Raw genomic sequence first — 22,901 nt, 5'->3', positions numbered from 1 at the left:
ATAAAGAAAGGTTGATACTGAATTAAACAGTCTCTGCGCTACTACAATTTATAGGATTAGAATATAACCTGCCTTGCACAAATTGCGCTTTCATCATGACTCCCACCTTACTCAAATCTGTGGGCTGATTTCAAATAATGCTATTACATGAAGCAAGGTTAATTCACTGCATCCACACTAATCAAATAATCACTCATGGAAATCATCAAAGCTTTTTAGCGTGTTCAATGTGGATTCACTGGGTCAGCATAGGCGCCAGACTCTGCGGGACGGAGAGCCAATAGCTCCTTCAGTTTACAAAAATAAACATTGATTGATGCTTGCCAATTTTTTTCGTGAAGGATGACATTTTTAATGCTCATAATTTCTGAGCTCACAGGCTACTTCGGTTTACAAAAGTATTGGTAATTCAAATAATACTGCGTTACTATCAGTGTAGTCCAACACGACGTATTATCAGTATGTTGTCCCTCCTCTGCCTGTAAAAACATAAAAGAATCCTGTTTTAAAATAATAATCCTGTTTTATATCAAAACCCTAACCGTCCATAGACAGCTATCACATTTTAATTTTCAACGAAGGGAAAAAAAAAGTTGTTATTCTCTCTCTCATTAATCCACGAAGCATTTGTCACCAACTGACACAGGAGGGGTGCTACATCATCATTCGTGGCGGACAACATACACTTGTTTATATTTGGCTAGAACATTAAATAAGTTATCTTAATAGTCGGCAGTGGCAAAATAAAACGTCGCCCTAGTTGTCACCTGGTAGGCAAATAAATAATCATTGCCACTTCGTTATGGGTGCGCCCCCTGACAAAGTTGCCCATCGGTCGACTCCAGGTAGGCTAAAGGTTGCACACTTATCATACGTTGTCGCGACCCTTAAAAGTATTTCATTGGTATGTAATGGTATGTTATGGCTACCTTCTAACAAGACTGTAGTACTCAAGTAGGTTGACACTACGTGGCTGTGTTTGCTGGGATGTAGTCTTATATATATGCAAATAGGGACACTTTTACGTAATCTTCCTTTTCTCATAGTTCGTGACTCAAATTGTGTGGAGATTGCATTAACAGCTTTTGCCGTGCAGGATTTAAATACTCTCTTGATGCAGCAACACCTCACGACTCCTCTCTTTCCCACAATACAACGCGAACGAGCTCGTGTCCGCTGTCTGTGGTGCTGAAGCTGCGCGTGCCGGGGGCCTGTCGCTGAGCACACAATCGAAGCATCTTTGCGCGCGATGGTCAGAGGTAGAAGAAGAGGGGACGTAATTGAGGAATCCATACCAATTATTTAGGCCCTCTTATTTTAAAACGTAAACGATATGTTGTTGGGACTAATCCCCTATTGTGAATATTTCTAGGCTTTTTTTTTGTGTTTGGATGTAAGCTATTACGAACAGTGTTTTTAGATAACCTTCTCTCTTTTCTCTCGCAGTATTTTTTTGTCGGTGCCTGCCATCTCGCACATCTGCGTTCGATCTCGTATCCTTTATGCACAGCACGCTGCTCCAGTCTTCTCCGAGAAAACAGACCTTCGCGTCGGAACAGCATGGCCCGCTCCAGTCGCGCCCACTAAAAGAGATGGAAGCCAAGCAGCACTCAATCAAGAGCTTGAAAAGCTACCCGGAGACGGGGGGCCGGAGCCTGGCAGCGGCCGCGGTTGGGGACGTTGGAGGTGGTGGTGGATTTCGTGCCGGCTCGGCTGAAATGGAGATGGAGGCAAAGATCCAGAAAGCCATAGACTTCAAGGTGGAGGGCCACCGCTGCTACAAAGAGAAGAAATTCCGGGAGGCTATAGGGAAGTACCACCGGGCTTTGCTGCAACTGAAGGGGGTACATGTTGTTGATGGAACCACGGGCTCCGAGGTCAACCTCCTAAACCAAGCTGCGGCCAAGCTGACAGAGGAGCAGCGGAGAGCCGTGGAGAGCACGGAGATCGAGTGTTATGACAGCCTGACAGGTGAGCCGCCGGTTGGTGTTGTTGATTGGCACCGAGGCAATGTAGCAGACCCCCTGTTTAGGTCATGCATGGAAAGCTTGTTTTGAGAACCACCGTTGCCTCCATTGTTCGTTCCGGTTCACGGGATTCGCAGAAAGAAACGAGCTTCAGTGTGCCAATGTCAGGCATATTTCCCGCAGGGAATGAGATACTACTCAATATTCTTGGGGTTATCAGAGGCTAATAATAGTGCAATAATATCAACAAATCGCGCATTACACAAAGGACAGCACCATCATGCCGATTCTAACGGGTATCTTGGCGAATGGGGTTTGTGTGATACAATTCGTGCATGAATGCAATCAAAGTGAAAGCGCGTGCGTTTTCAATCTCGATTAACGGGTTATTGATTTAGTAGCCTAACAATTCAAACAGGTTAATTGTGAAATCTTATCAGTCTCAATCTTTCGGTGCCAGACTCGGTTTTGTCCTTTTGTCATTCTTATCAATGTTTTCTCTGTCTGTCTCGCCTAGTTACGTTCCATTCCTCTCTATATCTGGTTCTGCTGATTTCAATAATTTTCCATTTGATCCCCCTGGTAGGCACAGCGCAAAACAGTGGCAACGTTTTCATGCACATTATTTGGGCATTCAGAATGAATTAATTCGGAATGCTCATTCCGAACAAGCTGTCTATATGATCACTATCGAATGCATGTGCAAATGTCCAAACACATAATCGGTATAGATCCCTCTTAGACTTCTGCAAAGTATCTCTTTCTGTAGCCTATAAAGTCCAGGCGGGCATGCGTTGGATTGGGAAACAGCTCTGACAGAAAGTGTAGTTTGTGTGTTTTTCAGAAAGATTATTGTAAAATAATGTTTAATTATGATTAATTACTACTTAAGTAATGATTGTCAATCATGTTATACCCTTGTCCATCACATTTTTGTAAACATATTTCCATGCACTTTAGGTTAGCTGCATAAATATAATTATCGATTCAAAAGATATATATATTTGTTTACATTTATTCATCTGTAAGACGTTACTGATGCTTGCAGATGACACATTATTGACTGCATCTGTTATATCATTCAAGTCAAACATTTTGATTAATTTTGGTGTTAAATTGACACATTGCGATAATATTAATTCATGTTCTGAATTAAATAATTCATTTCAAAACATTATACAAAATGCATGAATACACTTGGATTGCAATAGTGACATGCAATTATATATATTTTTCATTATATATATATAATTAATAGAGGGGGAACACCATCTGCCAAGGGAACACATACTGACACAACATCGGTATTATCTGAGATTGGGTTTATCAAAATCTATATCCTATGCCTTGCATTCCAAACTAAATTTCATTCAGAACAGGCTTATTCTGGTTACTTTATTCTGATTGAAGTGTTTATGAGAGCAAATGAGCTACTGTACTGTTTATCTTTTTAGACTGCATGTAACCGTGGTGTTTTGTCCGTGGTCATCGGGTGTTATTGTAGCTAATGGAACTTTATGGTAAATGAGTGGGGTATTCATCCATCCCATGGCGTGGAAGAAGGCACAGAAATACACATGGTTGGTGCCCGTGAGTAAAGGCTACCTACCCACCAACCCATGATGTATCTGACAGTGCAGATGTGTTGTTGCAAAAATAGTTTACATGCCCCGAAAACATGTTATGGACATTGTGCCTCCTGTGTCACTGATAGGTCATTGTCAAGTCAGATATGCCCTTATGTCATAGCAATCACAACAGGAAAGACAAGTGTGGGTCAAACATGCTGTCTTACAGTTAGGAATGTGATTTGAAGAGATTATATACCAACTGCTATAGTGTATTTAGCAGATCTGGGTGAGACATATTGAGATTACAGATTGGCTATTAGTAGTTTAGGCATGCTCTAGGATAATCTTTCCAATAGATGTCGGTCTAAGAGATTACTTGTTGACCAATAATCTAATCTATCCTACAGATGTATGAGATTTTATTCTTACTGATACAGCAGTATCAGATTGTCTGTAGCCTATTTTAGTCTACTCGATTATGGGCACATATTGTGAATATATTGGATGAAAGTTTGGTAGCTTGTCCTCTGACAGATCTATCTGATAAATAAAATGATTTTCATCCAACCTTTATCTAAACCATTCCCACTGAGGTAAAAGATCATCTACTTTGAAAGAGAGACCTGGCCAAGGAGGTGATCCAGTAGCCTGGTCAAGTAGACATACAGAACGTGAGCTTGCGAGATCAGGCTGGTTTTACCAGGCTAGAGATCCAGGAGACAAAACAGGACAATCATATGCTCATGACATACAATCAAAACAGATGCAGATGTAGCGGATGGCTGTGATCAGCATTGCGCAGTGATGCTGCCGACTTGAGACCTAAGTAGTCTTGCCCGCATCCTTCCATTACCTAGCTTTTGATAGGGTAATGGTTACGTTGTGATAGTTTGACATGGTATCAAATCCAACCTCGGGCAAGATGGATCGTACCTGTTGCACAAATAATACAACACATACAGACCACAATAAAACAAATATCTCCAATAATGTATTGAAATATTCTAGTATGAAAGTCTGAGTGGAGCATTGGCTCATTATTGGCTTATGTGTTCTTGTGGCTCAGTATCTAATAGACGGGAAGATTAACATTTGTTTAGTACAGTAGTAAAAACAAGTCTATCTAACAAATTAGGGAAGCCTATCAGCCGATTTCTACCTCCACAAGCCTCCACTGGTAGGTTGGCTGTGGCGTTGTGTCTCTGTGGCCTTGCTCTGCTGAGCTGTCACGACAGGCTGAAGGTCGGCTAGCTCTTCCCCATGTTGAGCCTGTCTGTCTGTCTGTCTGTCTGTCTGTCTGTCTGGGCCCTGAAGGGAAGCCACCCTGGCGTGAAGGAGAAAGAGGTGGAGAGCGAGAGAGGGAAATAGAGAGGGATGAGAGGAGGGGAAGAGGGGAGAGAGAAAGAGGAGGGAAAGAAATATAGAGAGAATATGAAGGGAGAGGGAAAGAGAGTGAGAGTGGAAGGGGTTGGGAGAGGTAGAGAGAGGAGAGAGAGAGAAGGGGGATGTAGAGAGAGTGGAATGGTACAGCGAAAGAGAGAGGGAGAGATTGGAAGGGGGAGGGAGGGAGTGCTATCATGCGACGGGGGGCATATTTACCATGGCAACCATCACTGGGTCTTTTTCCTGTTATTGTATTAGAGCAATACCTCTCACCCTTCTCATTTTGGTCCCACTTCACACAGAAACACAGACTGATACACACAGAAATGTTACAGAAATGTGACATACTGCGCCTTTCCTCTACCTTCACTGTCAACAGGTCGTCATTATCAAAAATATTTTTTGTGTGTGAAAATGTATTGACTAGATTTGTTCTTCCGAAAAAGTGACACTTTATTCCGAAAAATAATAATAATAATAACACATTTCATAAGCCCCGCATCCTATGCAGCCACCGCATTACCCATAGTCCTACAGGACATAAGGTGGCCCCTGTGGTTACAAGTGTGAGGTAGCGTTTTGATTGGCCAACTGTCTCGGCCTTTGATGCATGACTCAGGGGCAGTAGAGCGGACGGCTCCTCCACCAGCTCCACTGTGGGTGTGGGTGTGAGTCTGTGGCTACAGTTGGTATTAACAAGCGATCTGTATCCAGATCGTGCCCACATTCTGATTATGCCCACATTTTCAATAGGTGTAGACAATAAAAAGACACGTGAATTTATCGTGATCAGATTTTCGTGACCACCTGCGGAGGTAGTCTGGGACGACTCGTGGTGTTTATATTTCTGCTCTGTGTGGACACAATGCGCAAACAATAAGAGACACATTTTAATATTTGGAATACTAGGTGAAGATGCTTGGCACCACGATTGAATAGTGATCTGATAACAAAAGTTGCATGTTAACACCAAGTGTAACCCAGTGTGTGTATGTCTGTGATTCTATTCTATAGTCTCAGCGAATGTAGTGCTGTAGCGAGGGCAGCTGGCTGAAGGGGGTGTCGGGTAAGAGGGTGCACTCATTCTGCTATTCTCACAGTGCTCTTGCTGACATTGCTGTAAGTGTTTGTGTGTGTGTGTGCGCGTACATGTGTATGTGTATGTGTTGGCTTGAGTCCTTGAGTTGACTTTGCTTTGACAAGGACAAGCTTTTAATTTTGACAATGCGTCATGTACCAGTCATAGCATCTTTTTAAATTACATGGCGACTCAACAAAGTTAAACAAATTAAAAAATCAACAAAGGTGACTCAATGCACGATTTTGCTGTCAGGCCAAGTAATTCTGTTTGTGACAGAGATTCAAGACGCGAGATAGGAGGAGCGGACTTCAAAGGAGGAAAGCAACGCTGGAAAGAGAATGCTGAGGAAACTATGACTGGATGAAAGGGAGGAAAAGATAGAAGGGGAAAAAAATGATTGTTATGGCAAATATACAGGAAAGGGAGGAAGATAAAAGAATAACACCAGAGGAGAGAGAGAAAAAGGGGTGGGGACAAAGAAAATGAGAAATCTGTGCCTACAGTTATGTTACCTGATTCTGTCTGAGAGAGACTGACACTGACTGATTTCTTCATGGAATTTTGATTGGATAGAGTTGGTCTCAGTTTTACTACAGGTGTACCAGGGTCATTTGGCAATGTTTGAATGATTAAAACTTGCATACTGCCACTTTAAGAGACACCCAAAATGCGTTCTCCCCATGGGGGTAAGGGACTGTGTCTAAGTGGTTTACACCAGCATCTGTATGTTGCGTCTCTGAAAAGTGGTGCAACATGTTGGCCAGAGGGAGCTACACTAGTCAGCCACCCACCTAAACCACATTACTGTGCTACTAAAACGTAAATCTGATGATAACACTTCACTTTTCATACATGGTCCTGAAAGCCCCAAATAAAAACTGTAGAAGTATCAAGAAACTGTTGTCGAATTACAAACTAACATCAGGCAATATAGAATGCTCCTGTGGATAAATACATCATTTAACATGGGCACACAAATGTCAATGTGAAGAATTTCTACCTCTACCAACCTCCCCAAACCGTTTCATAACACCAAGCACATTTTGCTCTCGGTTCCTGATTGCTCTGCACACTGTGATGATAATCCAATGCAACAACTTCCACCCACTTGTCACACAAAAAAAATAATTAAATAAACAATAAGCTAGGGCTGTGACGATGATGACATTGTGTGTGTGTGTGTATGTGTGTCAGCCACACTTTTGTCTGATGTTCAGTGTCAATACATCTCATACTATTCATTTCCACTCAGGGGCATTGCATTCAGAGGCCTTCAGTGAACTTTTGAACCATGACTTGCAATTACAGGCACCAATTGTAACGAGGCTTTAATGAGCTTGTCGGTGTCATCGGCATCTGTTGTTCTCCGGACGTGGAGAAGGGAGCTTGGAGCCTTGCCCTCTGCACAGAGGGGTCTTAGGGAACCTAGACTGAATTCCATTCACTGCGAGTTCCATCTGGCTCTGGCAGAGCACGATATCATAGAAATAGAATAGAACAGATCAGAATGTTTTATAAGGAACTCTGTTACTTATAACTCTGTTATACTGTACATGGCAGAGATACTCCCTGAAGAATCTTGAGCATTCTGTTATACATGGCAAAGATACTCTCTGAAGATTCTTGAGCATTTTGGTTTAATCCTAATCTCATTCTGGAAGGGAACCTGGGTGTAATAATACTATGTATTCAGAGCTGAATAACACTGCAGAGGGGGAGCTATCTAAAGGCTGTCAAGTTTCTCTTATAAAACCACTTTAAACTCCTCCCTCTCATCCACTGCCAACAACGTCACACACACACACACACACACACACACACACACACACACACACACACACACACACACACACACACACACACACACACACACACACACACACACACACACACACACACTAGGGGAGGAGCTAGAGTGGATGAAGTGCGAAAAGGGGAAGACAATGGGGGAGTATGAAATAGAGAGGAAGAAACGGGAAGAGGTGGAGGAGGAGGAAGGAGAAAGAGAGAGGGAGAGTATGACGTGTGGGTAGGAAGACTGAGGAAGAAAAGCAGGAAGGAAAGGGTAGGAGGAGGAGAGAGGGAGATGGTGGGAGGGCAGACGAGGGGGGGGGAGAGTGGGGCGAAGGTGAAAAGGGGGATGGGTGTTTTGGTGTTTTTTCCTCGGTGCATGTGTTGGCTGTTCGGGGGTGGCACGGCAGAATGAGAGCTGCGGGCGTCTTGTGTGCCAGGTCTGCAGATGGCATGGCATCACTGTGGGAGCTCGACTGGGCACTCACTCTACTGTACCACACAATATACTCGCCTCTACGTCTGAGAGAGGGGGTCGGAGAGAGAGAGAGAGAGATTGAACAAGGAGACGGTGGAAAGAGAGATAGATAGAGGGGCGGGGGGCAGAGAGTCAAGAGAGGGGGTGCTGTGGCTGAAGTGGGGGAGGGTGGGGGAAAGAGAGCGAGAGAAAGTGGACAGTGTTAAGGGAACTGTTAAATAGAAAGGGATTATAAGAGAGAGAGAGAGAGAGAGAGAGAGAGAGAGAGAGAGAGAGAAAGAGAAAAGAGTGAGAAAGCTTTGGTAGACCTTTGACCTCTGAAAGGGAGCGTGAGGTTTTTTTTCATGTTACATTTGCGTATCATTTTTCATAGTAAGTATGGTGATGAGAAATCGCATCCACAGCTAACTGTATTATATCACAAGCCTTGCAGAGCTTAAGTGCCCCTGTCATGGCAGTAAATAAGATCCAGTCATCTGGTGAGAACTCTGGAGGGAGGGGAGGGAGGGAGAGAGAGAGTGTGTGTGTGTGTGTGTGTGTGGGGGGGGGGGGAATAGAGGGAGTAGTCTCTCTTGCCAGACTCATAGGGCTATACTCCCCTCTACCAATGAATCTGGCAGTATGAAGTCAGTATGTTCAATGGCTATAGACAAGTCAAAATGTGGGTGTGCTGTTGATGATTCAAAATCAAATGGCTGCAAGAAAGGAGTCGCTGCACACTTGTTTTCGGGCATAAGATCTTTGTCAGAGTATACTGTTGCCCCTGGAGCAGAGGGTATATCATCGTCAGATACAATCGTCTGTGTGGGTAGAGACTATAGATTGAGAAAAAGGAAGGGAGGGAGAGACCGAAGACAAGGAGAAAGAGAGAAAAAAAAACACAGTTTTTGTGTCAGTTTTTTGTGTGTGTGTGTGTGTGTGTGTGTGTGTGTGTGTGTGTTAATGAGAGAGGCCTTTTTTAGTCTGCAGTTAAAAGTCACGGCATTAGCTTAGAGGAAACTAAAACAGATGCCCTCTCAGAGCCAGACAACCTCACAGCCAGAGAGAGAGAGAGAGAGCGAGAGAGCACACATACAGAGTATTTATTTTCCATCCATACTAAGCCAACAGTAATGAGAATTTGCAAGAGTAATTTATGCTTATCTACAGTAACGCACACTGTGCTCCAGTGGACAGTATAGACCATTTGGTATTTATCCGGAAATCTCCATGTTGATAGAAGCTACACTATGTCGGTTGGTTTTGCTTTCTCTCTACGTGGGCCGCTTTGCAATGACATTGAAAGCTCTGTTGCAACACTGATCTGTTGTCATTGTAGATGGTCTGTAGACTCTGTTATGCTGATACAGATGGATTATGTTGCTATGTTCCACTCTGGGCCAAATGTAGGGTTAGCATCATCAGTGCTTAGTGTCTACTACTTGTTAATTTCTATAGGGAACATGATAGGAAATTTAGAACACAAAGTTAAATACATTTGAAAATTGATCAAACCAATTGAAAGAGAGGACGTTTTTGGTGGGAGTCAGGGGTGCAGAAGAACCCCTGAAGAGAAAAACCACATCAGTGTGTCTTGCCTCTGAACATGGAGTTTCATTTTTTTTGTTGCCTAGTCAGTGTGGCCCTTTGTGTATAGAGCAGTAGGTAGCTGTGTGTGGTCAGTGATGCTGAGTCATGTAGTGTAGGGGCGAGTGCTGGGGTGCGTTCAGTGGGTTAAACATTTCGGTTGGTTTTGCAACGTTTCGTGACAGCGCGTACCAAACAACAAGTTCTCTCACAACGACGCACCGTAATTCCGTGAGACTCTCTGTGACGCATCTAAAGCCTTTCAAATGCATCTTGTGATCAACCCAATGAACATAAGAACCAGTTACTTTCAAAAAACACGCCGTGAGAGGACCGATACGGGTAGACAAAGGTGCAAATGGGGAGGAGAGGGAGAAGAAACGAGAAAAAAGAGAGATAGAAAGAAAGAGAGAGAGAGGGAGGGAGGTGGCTAACACAGAGGGCACAGAGTGTGAAGGTGGAGGATAATGCTGTGTCATGTCGGTGCAGACAGCCCAGTGACAAAGGCAGCCAGCAGCTCTGTCCTGTCCTTCTGAATGACAGAGAGAGACAGAGGCTTTCACACTGGGCCTAGGGAGGGAGCTATTCTTAGTGGGCATCTGAGATACAATCTGCATAACGCAGAGCCAGAGAGTTCTGTACGTAGAGGTGTTGATTCCTGATTACATGCGTTTGAAGAGAGTGTGTCGGCTGTCTGTGTGTGTGTGTGTTTGTATTTGTATGTGTGTGTGTTTGTGTGTGAGTGAGTGCGATGGGACAGGGTCAGGGGAGGAGGTGGTAGATCTTTGATCTTGGTTCAGGGGTAAACAGGGACATGGTGGAGGAAGGGTGGGTGGTGAGAGCTGGGGGTCTGAGATGGACGCAGGTAGGACAGTGTGAAAGGAAGTGTGTGTGTGTGTGTGTGTGTGTGTGTGTGTGTGTGTGTGTGTGTGTGTGTGTGTGTTTGTGTGTGTGTCTGTGTGTGTGAGCGTGTGTGAGCGTGTGTGTGTGTGTGTGTGTGAGTGTGTGTGTGTGTGTGTGTGTGTGTGTGTGTGTGTTTGTGTGTGTGTGTGTGTGTGTGTGAGCGTGTGTGTGTGTGTGTGTGTGTGTGTGTGTGTGTTTGTGTGTGTGTGTGAGCGTGTGTGTGTGTGTGTGTGTGTGTGAGTGTGTGTGTGTGTGTGTGCATGTACGTGTGTGTGGAGGGTGTCAGTAAGAGTAAGAGTAATGGGTCCCTCCACCAGGTCCCAGGCGAAAACACGTTTTTAGACATTTCTGCAAATGTATTAAAATTGAAATACAGAAATACCTAATTTGCATAAGTATTCAGACCCTTTGCCATGACACTCTTAAAATGAGCTCAAATGCAAAAATGTCATCAACAAATCACTCAATGAGTTGAATTGAGTCCATCTTAATGCGAGGATAATAGTTCATGTGATTTTGGAATGAATATCTTTGTTTTTATAGGGTCTCTGATTTGCATAGGACCTACAGACTACTACAGACCTCACCTCTGATAATCTCTGTTTTCAGAAACGTAAACTAAGAAACGTAGACCTCAGCCTCTGAGATTCCGTTTTCAGAAACGTAACTAAAAGGAGGGAGAATCTGTTTCTGAGCATGTTGTAGCTTTGAGACAGCTATCTGCTAAATGTGAGTTTGCACAGTATTTAGGAGAGGCACTGAGAGAGAGGTTTGTGAGTGGACCGTGCTCAGACGCTATGCAGTGCTAGCAGAGAAGGACTTTCAGACAGGCATGTGAAATTGCATCATCATGGAGTTAGCATCAAAGAACACACTGGAGTTTGCAGTAAAGGCAATGGAACATTAAATGCAGTAAATCTTGCAATAACCCTCACCCAGGAAGAAAAGGGCAGTTCAAGCGAAATACAGATACAGAGACAATATCAGGAAAAAAAAAAAAAACACAAAGCCTGATAATGTAGATCAGCAGTGCTACAGGTGCGGAGGAACAAAACATTCTCCTCATGAATGCAGATTCAAAAAGAAAAAGTGCCATGCTTGTTCTAAAGTTAGACACGTAGTCTGTGCATGTAGGAACCGCAGAACAGCTGCATAGACGCAGTAAGTGGAAACTGCGGAAAATTAGAGCATAAAGGACGATGATTCAGAGCTTTTCTGAGTGTATACACTGAACACTGTCACACTATCTCCATTGGAAAAAAGGGCACTACAGTCAATGTCACTTTGGATGGGAACATTTTACACAAAAAATGTAAACATGCAGTTGGATGCTGGGGCCGCAGTTTCACTGGTGTCTGAGGTGTGTTACAAGAACACCTGCCATTGCAGAAAATGCAGATATAGTTGACTAATTATTCTGGACAGAAATCTCTTTACTTGGATATGTGACAGTACCAGTGCAGTATGAAAAACAAACTGTGACCCTGCCATTAGTCATTGTTAAAAGGCACAGACCTGCATCGACGGGCCAAAACTGGCTAGAGAAGATAAACTTGAACTGGAAAAATATCTTCTCAGTGAAGAAAGCCAAGAACTGATCCAGAAGTCAAAGGTGTACTACAACACCACCAGAAAGCCTTCAAAGACTTCAAAGCAATAATCAGAACACGCTCTGATGCAAAGCCTATTTTTCAGAAGGCCCGACCAGTACCTTGTACGCATTGAAGGAAGCCGTGTAAAAAGGACGGTTGGATAGGTCAGAGAAGACCGGAATAATCTCCAAAGTGGATCGGAGTGAAAAGTTGTAAGAGGAGTAGCAGTGGAAATATTCGGAAGAAAAGCAATATATATGTCAGCAGTTCGTCAAAGAAGAATAGTGCTGAAGCAAGCCCACTAATAAGTATGTTGAAGAACAACAGTTGGATTTGTTGAAGCAAGCCCACTACTAGCAAGAACAATAGTTGAATTCCACTCATCTCTGCAATCTCTCCTTGTCTTTCTCTACCTTTCTCTTTCTTTCACTTGATGTTATTTATAAGTATATGTGCCCTCTTTCCCTAATGCCTCCCTATCCTTCTCTCTTTCTGATGTATTTCCCCAGCTCAAACACACACACACACACACACAAAGCTGCTGTCTTTGCACCTGTTGGGTCGCCCCAGTCTCCTCCTCGGCTTAGTCTCAAGGATAGTGTGGTGCTCAAGAATATGAACCAGAGGGTCCTTAAAGAAAGACACTCAGATCACCAACACTGACACTATCAATGTGCACAAGGCCATCCACTGCACCACTCAGAATACTCTGCTCTTTCTCTGCTTCTCCTTGGATGGCCTCTCTAAGTCCCTCTGCTCATTCTCTCTCTCATTCTCTCTCTCTCTCTCTTGCTGGAGTGCCAGATGGGCAGGGTTTAGACTTTTGGAATCATTCCATTTGGTCCCATTGTGTCAGGAAAACTCCAAACCAATGATTTGACATAATAACCAGCAGTTTTCTAGGAAAGAGTATCCCGACTGGGAAATCAAAGCCTATTTCTCAGGGTGGCACTCACAGGGCTACTGTAACCTTGCCCTGTCCTGTGATGTGAGGTAGCCCTTCGACATGCATGCCCCGACTCTGATTGTATCATTACCTCACCCTTAATGCCTCAATGTAGCTCACTGTACATTTCCTCTGACCTTTGATATCTACAGTATCTGTAATGGGCTGGCAGGGTGTGGCCTGTGTGTGTGTGTGTGTGTGTGTGTGTGTGTGTGTGTGTGTGTGTGTGTGTGTGTGTGTGTGTGTGCCTATCTCTACCTCTGCCTGTTTACCATGCTGTTTGTGCATATGCGTGAGTGTCTTTTCCTAATTGTATATAAGAGAGGAACACTCTAACAGCAACAGCCATTAGGCCATTACTGGCTGTAACTGAATCCCCTGAAAGCTCCCTCCAGAGGGTCAGCACTTGAGTGTGATGAATGGACAGGAGCGAAGGGAAGACAAGGGAAAAACATCCCTACAGTCATGTCATAGATGGTCGGTTGAAGTACAGCCTGAGTAAATACAGTAGGTAGAGGGGTATGTTACCTACTTAGGTGGCTACCCGGCTGACTGTTGAAACAGCTGAGTTCAGTACATTGTGATCTCATAGCTACTGACTTGCCTGAATCGCGTGATTCACCTCTTATTGAAAGAGTTCTCCATCCTCTAGCTTTCTATTGTTGCTCCTCGGTGGCTCAAATATCTCGAAGGTGCTTTGTGTGCTTAGTGTGTGAGCTTCATGATGTGTGTGTGTGTGTGTGTGTGTGTGTGTGTGTGTGTGTGTGTGTGTGTGTGTGTGTGTGTGTGAGTGAGTGTTTGTGCCTACCATCCCTGCTTCCTTTTCTCCTCGTCCCTTCCCTTCCCTCCTTTTTATTGCATGTGAAAGGAACAAGGTCTAATATCATGAAAGTATCCCCATTTTTAAAAGACAGAGTAGACAAACACAGCAGTATGAGATTGGGAGGGGATGGAGGAGGGGGGGGGAAAGGAAGACACTGAGATGGGAGGAATGGGGAGAGAGAGAGAGAGAGAGAGAGGGAGGAGGAGAGGATGGGAGGAATAGGGGAGGATGGGGGGGAGGGAGGGAGGAGTAGAACTGGAGGGAATGAGATGGGGTGGAGGAAAGGGTGGATACAAATGCAGTGAAATGTTCAGCAGGAGAACTTGGGACTGTGTTGAGCCTGGAGTGAACTGAAATGACCCGTTTGGCAGGTCTATACCTACTTTATGTCAACTCAGCCTCATAACCCAAACACTTACAGATCTGTTAGATGGGTCTATCCCCTTCCACTCATGTTGCATTATTTAGTACAATGCACTTCTGTTGCAGACGCCCAAAGCCGATGTGATTGACTAGGCTCCATCAACACCAAACTCTCCTTTACAGAGGCAGTTGTGCCTTGTCAATGAATCTGCCTGTATTTGATATTGTCATCTACACACACATGCATAATCACCCACACATGTACATACAGTGCCTTCGGAAAGTATTCAGACCCCTTCCCTTTTTCCACATTTTGTTGTGTTGTAGACTCAATTTAAAATGGATTAAATTAAAAGAATTTGGCTGAATACTTTCCGAAGGCACTGTACACTGCCACGTACACACCCACCCGCACACACAAGCGCACTCCCTCTCTCTAGCCAGGGACCTCTGTGAGGTTATTGAAAGGTGACAGGTGCTAGAACACAAACTGTCTCCTTTAGTAACCCTCTCTCGTCCTCCCCTCCCCTCCCCTCCGCCTCCCTGTGTCCCCCCACCCCCTCCCTCCTCCCACTGCCGCCCTGTCCCCCCCTTCTCTGTCTCCTTGTCTCTATCTCCTGACTCACCCTGTCTCCCGGCTAATAGACCCTGACTCATGTTATTCACAGAGCTTGTCTATGTGTCAAGGGCCACTGCGGTCTCATCACGTAAACAGCACACGTTCACAAAAAACCCATATATGGCAAAATATGAAAGTCTTGTATGCATCAAAATAAAAGGTACAAAAATAACTGAAGAGACTAATGCAATGAATGCTAATACCACAAGTGTTTGTGTTTGTGAGGGGAAGGGCAGCTGAGTGATCAGATAGCTGGGCAGTGGGCAGGCATTTAAAAGCTTTGCTGGACTAAAAGCTGCAATAAAGCTGTGTGTGTGTGTGTGTGTGTGTGTGTGTGTGTGTGTGTGTGTGTGTGTGTGTGTGTGTGTGTGCGTGTGCGTGTGTGTCTATACTAATGAAGTTACAGTATCCAGACCTTAGTTAGTCTCAGACCTTCTGAAAAGTGCTGTCTCAGACACATCCATACGATTAATGACCCCCAATAGAACAGTGTCTCCAAAGTACTGTTCTTTAACCTCGTCACATTACTCTTCGTTTAACTGGTTGTGTGCCACCGTTCCTACCATGATGTTTCAATCTTGCCCTTGCTACCACCTGTGTTTTGTTTTCAGTTTTTACCCTTCTACCATCCATTCACAAGTGTGAATCCATCATTCTCCCTCTTTTTCTTTTTCCAATCTCACCCTCTCTCCCATACTAAGCTCATATTTGCCCAGTCAGGAAGATAAAGCTTAAACATCTTTAATGTGGTACTCCAGGCCTCTAAAGGTGTGCTACATTCACTAGATTTCACTCTCTCGTTTGTGGGGATAGTCCAACAGTAGCTTAGACAGCAGTTTTCTCAGTTACTGTAAAAATACTTGTATTTCCTCTAGGTTTTTGTGTTGATTTTCTGAGGCGTGTAATACATTTGCTAACGTTTTGCGTAATATCCTGTGTAGCTATTGATATCTCTCTCGTCGTCTGGGAGAGAAGATTTCACTGCTACTCTTTTTAAAAAAGTGTGGTGTGTAGCATGTCAGCTCTGTGGTTGTGTCCCAATAGTCTTTCCTGTATTCCTCCCACCGTCTCTAATCGCTTCCTTCTTGAAACACATTGGAGGAGTAGATCTAAGAGAGGAACCTCAGATCTTCTCCCCCAATACGTTTTGAGAATGATGTGAGAAACAGAGGAGAGACTATTGAGATAGACCCTCTGTCTCTCACTCCAACCCCTCCTGTTTCTCCTTTTACTCGCTTCTCAATCGAATCAAATACAATTCAAGCTAGCTTTATCGACAGGAACAAAATATCAATCTATCAATCTAGAAATATCAATCTAATGTTGCCAAAGCGCAATGCATGGCAAACTAGAAATGACAACTACTACTACTCTCTCTCTCTCTCTCTCTCTCTCTCTCTCTCTCTCTCTCTCTCTCTCTCTCTCTCTCTCTCTCTCCAGCATGCCTGTTGCAGTCAGAGTTGGTGAACTATGAGCGGGTGAAAGAGTACTGTCTGAAGGTGTTGGGGCACCAGAGGGACCACTTCAAGGCCATGTACCGTGCCGGCATAGCCTTCTACCACCTGGGTGACTACGAATGTGCCCTACGCTACTTGCGTGACGCCAAGAACCGTGAACCCACAGGTAAGTTCAGATATAGTAGCAGCTGGCAAATGTTCGCATTCCCCAAAACTATAGTTCACCGATGCCTTCAGCTTCACTAATGCCTTTCTCACTCGTCCTTCTCTTTCTTTCCCTCCATTCTTCTCTCTCTCTCTCCCTCTCTGTCTCTCTCTGTGACACAGACACCAATGTGCTGCGCTACATCCAGCTGACGGAGATGAAGATGAGCAAGAGTGAACAGCGGGAGCGAGAGATTGCCAAAGAGGCCCTGGGCTAACCTTTGACCTTTTTACCTCTCCATCCCAATGACCCACCCTACATCACCCCTCCTCTCTTTCTCTGCCTCCTTTCTTCCTCTATCGCGCCCCGGTCCCATGGATGAATAAGAACCAAGCGCTCCTCCCCTCCCTCCAAGGATGGACAAGTGAGGCAAGATAAGATCCATCTAGTCTACCCCCCCCCCCCCCCCCCCTTCCCCTCTTTTCTCCCTACCCAGGCGCTGTGGTTTAGTTCTGCAGACTGTCAAGCCAACAGAAAACTAAACGGAGGGGAAAATATTGTAGTATACTTATAGAAAACAGTAACGGTTGAATGATTTTTTTTAAATTGATGAATAAGGGACATTTGCGTGATTTAGTAAAGGTAACAAAAAATAGTACAGCATTTCTATTTTTTCTCTCTCTATTTCAATTTGAGGACTGAAGAGAGGTTGGGGGTTGGGGAGGTATAGAGATGAGGGAGGGAGGGAGGGAGGGAGAAGGTTGTGTTTTGTTGAGGCAGTTTGGGAGAAAGTGAGGGGTGTACGGGATGAGACATATATTAAGACCTTCGCCTACCACGATTGTACACCCCTGAAGCCTATTCAGTCAGAATGGGGGCTCCTCAAACCCAAATTGCCACTGTTAGAGACCGTTCCCTAACCTGGCCAGTACAGGCTAGCGTGCTACAGTACATCTCTGTCTTTTTAATATTAAATAGTCATCAGAAAAAGCCTGCCTTTGTGCTGATATTCTATCTCTCTTTCTTTTCGTTTTCAGCATACCTTGTCTCAGTTTTGGGACTGTTTTCAATTTAAGGGCTAATTCAAGTGTTTGTAATTTGTCCTTTGATATTTATCAGGGTTTTATGATTTGCTGTTGATATCGTTTATATTGTTCTTACTATTGGTTGTTTAAAAAAGCAAAGTATGTGACGTTTCTCTTTCTAAGGAACAAAAAAAGCAAACAAACTCTCACAGACTTCGCTGTTCAACTGTTAATAACAGGGGTGTTGTTGTGAAACTGGTGTCTTGAATCTGTTGTGCGATACCCCCATGAAATGTGTTGTGTTGTCAGACTGTTAAAGCCCCTCCCTTCCCATCCACAAATAGCCAGTAGGATTGATGTTCTATCAACCACTGTTGGCCGTGCAGAGGTTTCATTCTGAGTTCTGATGTCCGAGTTCTCTATCCTAGCCATTTATCTCTAATACTGACTCCTCCCAGACATTACTGACATCACACTCTGGGCAGACAAAAACCACACATATTGGGGTATATTTTAACGGCGTATAAAACAAGTCCTAGAGCAAATGTGGGTTAGGGGGTGTGTCTGAAATATTAGTGCTATTTTCAAGGCCAGTTTTTTCAGCACACATGATGGCACATGACCTGCTTGTCACGTGAACGCGCCTCTATTTGTCGCTTCTCCCCCCACAGCACAGCGGTATTTTCAACTGTTACTGCCGACACAAATTGCCAATATGCCTGCATTTGGATTTGCGTCTGTTTTGCGCCGGCTGAAAATGGAGCCCATAATCTGCCGGAACTGTCTTTCTACCATCTGACTCCAGTCAATTACACATCAATATGGGTAACACTTTCCGATTAAGGGTACATAAATTGACAGTAACGAATGAAGTAATTAACATGAACAAACCATTAATAAGAATTGCACTTACTTCATAAATTAATAACTAATACATGAAAAGATGGTTGGTACTGCAATTTGTTAAAGTTAATAAGGTTTACAACTGGCAGCATGAACAAATAAGTAATATATACATATACAAGCCATTCATACGATTATTAAAGCTGTTAGTATATACATGAATAATATGAATATTTGATATATATATAATGAACAAATTATATACATGTATATATAAAATGAACAAATCATTAATTATTAATATTCACAAAATATTAGTTAATAGTTAACAAATAATGGTTTTAAATAATGTTGATGTGTATATCTATATACAATCACCATGGATGGAGGGTTTATGTAAGCCAACACTTACTGTTACAGTAAATTAAGAGATTAAATATAGTTAATTTAAAAAAATCTGAAAAAAGATAACAGTGAATTAGTAGTAAACCTTGTTAATATGAACAAATAGCAGTACAAACAATCCAACCATCTATTAGTAAACTATTTATGAAGTTATTTATTTTTGTCAATGTCAATGGTTTGTTAATGTATTAGTCAATCATTTGTTCATCTTAACTACTACATTCATTTATGTCAATTAATGTGCACTTGTGGAAAGTGTTACCTCAATGTGAGTGTGCCCTTTGAGGTTCCAGATTCCCTTTGCATCTAATTGTGTATACTTTGATAGCTAGCAGAGGTTTTTTCCCCGCAAAATAGAATCAATGTCTCCAAAGTTGGATTAAACACAACAGTTGTGGTCGAGAAAGACAATTGATGATTTGGTTTGGGGCAACCCTAAACTAGCTGGTGAAGAATCACATTTACTGCATACCATCCTGCTACCTATTATCTTATAAAGACATCTGCCCCATTCTGAGGAGAAGACTGGATGGACCAATGTAAAAGCATGACCTTCATTCATAAGTCTAATACTATGGAATCCAATTTCCTTTGCCCTATTTTCAAGACAAGCCCCTGCATGGTAATGTGCGTCTCTCGAGGAAGCCATTTTGGATCAAGATGTTGGGAATCATGTCTGACGTGTTGCTTTCTATAATGGCATGCTGTTCCCTTTCCCATCTGCCCCAACAAAATACCATCGGCCTCTTACGAACACAGAACAGGCTTTACAGTAATATGATCCCTCTATCTGGAATAAGGCGATTTCATGAGACTTATTGTCCCGTACAAAAGCAAGTTAGGGTCAGCAGTCACCTGCCATGGCCCAGGTCAACTACTGTAAGTATAGTCTAAAAAGAATCACATTGATTACAAAAGATATTCAGAGGAGTGGATGATGGTAAATCAGTCAAAGAGATTTGAGAGTATCTCCTCATTTTGCTGTGACCTGATAAGAGGGAACAGGGAGCCTAAGTGTGTCAATGGGACTCTGGAGGTACGGCACCATACAAGGAGGAGACCAGCGTGATACAGAGAGGCTCCAATGCAGAGAGAAATAGGCCAGCAGCCTTTACTAACACATTTGGCACCATGTTGCCCTGACCGTGTATAGATGAGATGTTGTTGATACATGGCTACAGAACTGCTGTGGGAAGGTTGCCTTGGTAGCAGGGTTACAGTGACCAGGTGTGGAAGAACCCTGAGGCACAAAGCACCCAGATACTCTCTTTTCCCTTACCGTCTCTCTCTCTCTCTCTCTCTCTCTCTCTCTCTCTCTCTCTTCCTCTCCTCATCTATCTCTACCCTCTCTCCCTCTTGTCTCCTTGGCCCTTTCCCTATTGTACCCCCCCCCCCCCCCCCCCTCTCTCTCTCTCTCTCTCTCTCTCTCTCTCTCTCTCTCTCACACACCCACCCTTTTCTCTGATTTATGCTTTCTATTACTCTGAAGGGAAAAGCAAACAAACAACAGCTAAGGAGGGCTGGTCTGTCTCCATGGCTGCATGCGCTGAGCCTACTAACCCCATGGGCCTCTCGGGAATAGGTTTTCTCCCTTGGTCCTCTCTCCATGGCATCTGTCAGCCATCTTGTTTCTTGTCCCAATGTGCTGAGTCATTCTAGCCCCAATGTTTGTGGCTGTGTCTACGGTTACTTTATGGACATGATAACAGGTCTAGGCTCAATCCTGTCTCACCCAGCCCACACATCACTGTACCAATTGTGGGGAAAAATGGAAACAAAATGGAATCTACCCCTGGACCAGTTATCATGGGCATAATGTAACATACTGTATGTGCAAATAAAGATAGGCCTAGATGTCCTCTCTGCATCAGTGTAGCTTGGAAAACAAACAACAAAAGCACAACTAAAAAGAGGAGTGGAAAAGTAAATACTTGCTGTGTTTTTTCCCTCTTTCCTTTGATGTCATTTGCGGTATATGTTTGTCAAAAATGTCAAAGTAGTTTTTTGTGGTTATGAGACAATTAAAAAGAAAACAGACAAAAAAAAAAACACCAAGGGGAAAAACGAATGGTTGTGAAAAGCTTTACTTTATTTCATTATGTTATCAATTGATGAGAGAGCAAGAGAAAGGAAAGGAATGAGTGGAGTGTTTCGTATTGAGGCTACCTACGCCACAGGGGGTAACATTGTCACCGTGTCTGTTTGCACTGTACTGTTTCTGTGGGGTTGGATGTTGTCAGATTTTGGGGACCCAGATTCTACTGTAAGACTGAGTCTGTGCAATGCACTTTGAACCCCCTTAAAGCAACAGTTAATCTCCCATTGTTGAACAAAGTGGGCGTCCATACACAGGTGAACCAGTGACACAGGAATGGAGTGGAGGGGACGATTGGGAGTGCCCAGCTGAGCTATGGCATAGAAGAACTCCACAAATACTGTATGTTTCCTTTCTTTTTGCTTGTACTAGAGAGTGGGACTTGACGCTGAGGACATCATGATTACGACTCCATGTCCCCATTGGATCATGCGTTATTCCTCTGCGGAGAGGATCTTTTTTTTCAATATTTCAAATCAAAACATTGGAGGACATGATAACTGGTTACATTGAATTGCTAGCCCTGGAATGCACTATTGATTGGTAAATGAAGACTATAAATAAAGTTTAAAGAGGAAAATAAATTGTGCAGCGTGATTGTTTTAATGGTCAGTGTTTGGTGATGCCTCACTTTAAAATGTTAACAACAATGCACGCACGCACGCACGCACGCACGCACGCACGCACGCACGCACGCACCCTTCTCCATGCCATTTGTCCTGAGAGCACTTCCCTCTTATCCTGGCACTGCAATTGCAGCACTATTCTCTACTCCTCCACCTCCCCTCCCCTCTCTTCTCCTTCCTAAGGTAATAATCTGTCTGTCACTACTGACTGCCCTGCTTAATGGCTCCCTGATCTCCAGAGAGAGGGAGGGAGGGAGGGAGGGAGGGAGGGAGGAGAGAAGGAGAAAAGATGGTGAGCAAAGCATTAGGGAAAAGACGGAGGGGTAGAAAGAGAGGGATGAGGAAAGGAGGAGAGAGATGCTGAGAAAAGGTGGAGGGAAAAGATGGAGGGCGAGGAAGAAAAGGAGAGAGAGAGAGAGAGAGAGAGAGAGAGAGAGGCATGCTGGGGTGACTGGGGGGAACAACAAAAGGAGAGAGAGGGATGGACAGAGCCATGAGAAATTCAATGTGAGAATGAGGGAGGGAGAGGAAGGTGTGAGAAATGGAGGAAGCAAGGAAACAGGAAAAGGAGCAAAAATAAACAAATCACAAGATCAGCATGGATATGTATACACACTGCACAGGGTGTACTGTGTGTGTGTCTGTGTCCAACAGGTTTTTAGTTGTCACTGCAGTAGGTTTAGAGACATGTATAAAGCACAGGTGAAATTCCCATCACCCCATTTGCCCCCTGCGCACGCACACACACACACACACACACACACACACACACACACACACACACACACACACACACACACACACACACACACACACACACACCCATCATCCCCCTTCCTCTTTCTTTTAATAGCATCACCATATAAGTGAGGAGTGGTTGCTAGGTAACTGGCTGGCGTCTCAAAGGGTGTTTGATTGGGGGCTGCACTGATAGACAGAGCAGTGGAGTAAATCAGGGGTGTGGTGTGTGTGTGTGTGTGTGTGTGCGTGTGCGTGTGCGCGTGCGTGTGCGTGTGGATCAACTAATTCTTGCATCATCATGAGCTTTATTTTCAGCCAGTTCAAAATGGACGCAAGTCTAAACGCAGCCATATTGGCAGTTTGTGTCAGCGGTAACAGGTGAAAATACCACTGCGTGGTAAATAGTGGCATGTTCATGACAATAGGCAGGTCAAATGCCATCATGTGCACTGAAAAATCTGGCCTAAGAAATAGCACTAAT

The 22,901-nt window shown here is 43.8% G+C and overlaps 1 protein-coding gene across 1 annotated transcript; it reads left to right on the top strand.

The window, feature by feature from the left end:
- Nucleotides 1-1,502: 1,502 nt before the first annotated feature.
- On the top strand, nt 1,503-16,962 carry ttc9b (tetratricopeptide repeat domain 9B; the record flags this gene model as incomplete). Its single annotated transcript, XM_083667437.1, has 3 exons — nt 1,503-1,971; nt 16,524-16,706; nt 16,868-16,962. The coding sequence occupies 3 exons, from the start codon at nt 1,503-1,505 to the stop codon at nt 16,960-16,962; spliced, it is 747 nt and encodes a 248-aa protein (XP_083523563.1).
- Between the last annotated feature and the right edge of the window lie 5,939 nt (nt 16,963-22,901).

Source organism: Argentina silus, assembly GCF_951799395.1.
Source record: "Argentina silus genome assembly, chromosome: 3".
Taxonomy (NCBI): domain Eukaryota; kingdom Metazoa; phylum Chordata; class Actinopteri; order Argentiniformes; family Argentinidae; genus Argentina; species Argentina silus.
The sequence above is the reverse complement of the archived record's forward strand: the minus strand, read 5'-3'. Positions and strand labels throughout refer to the sequence as shown.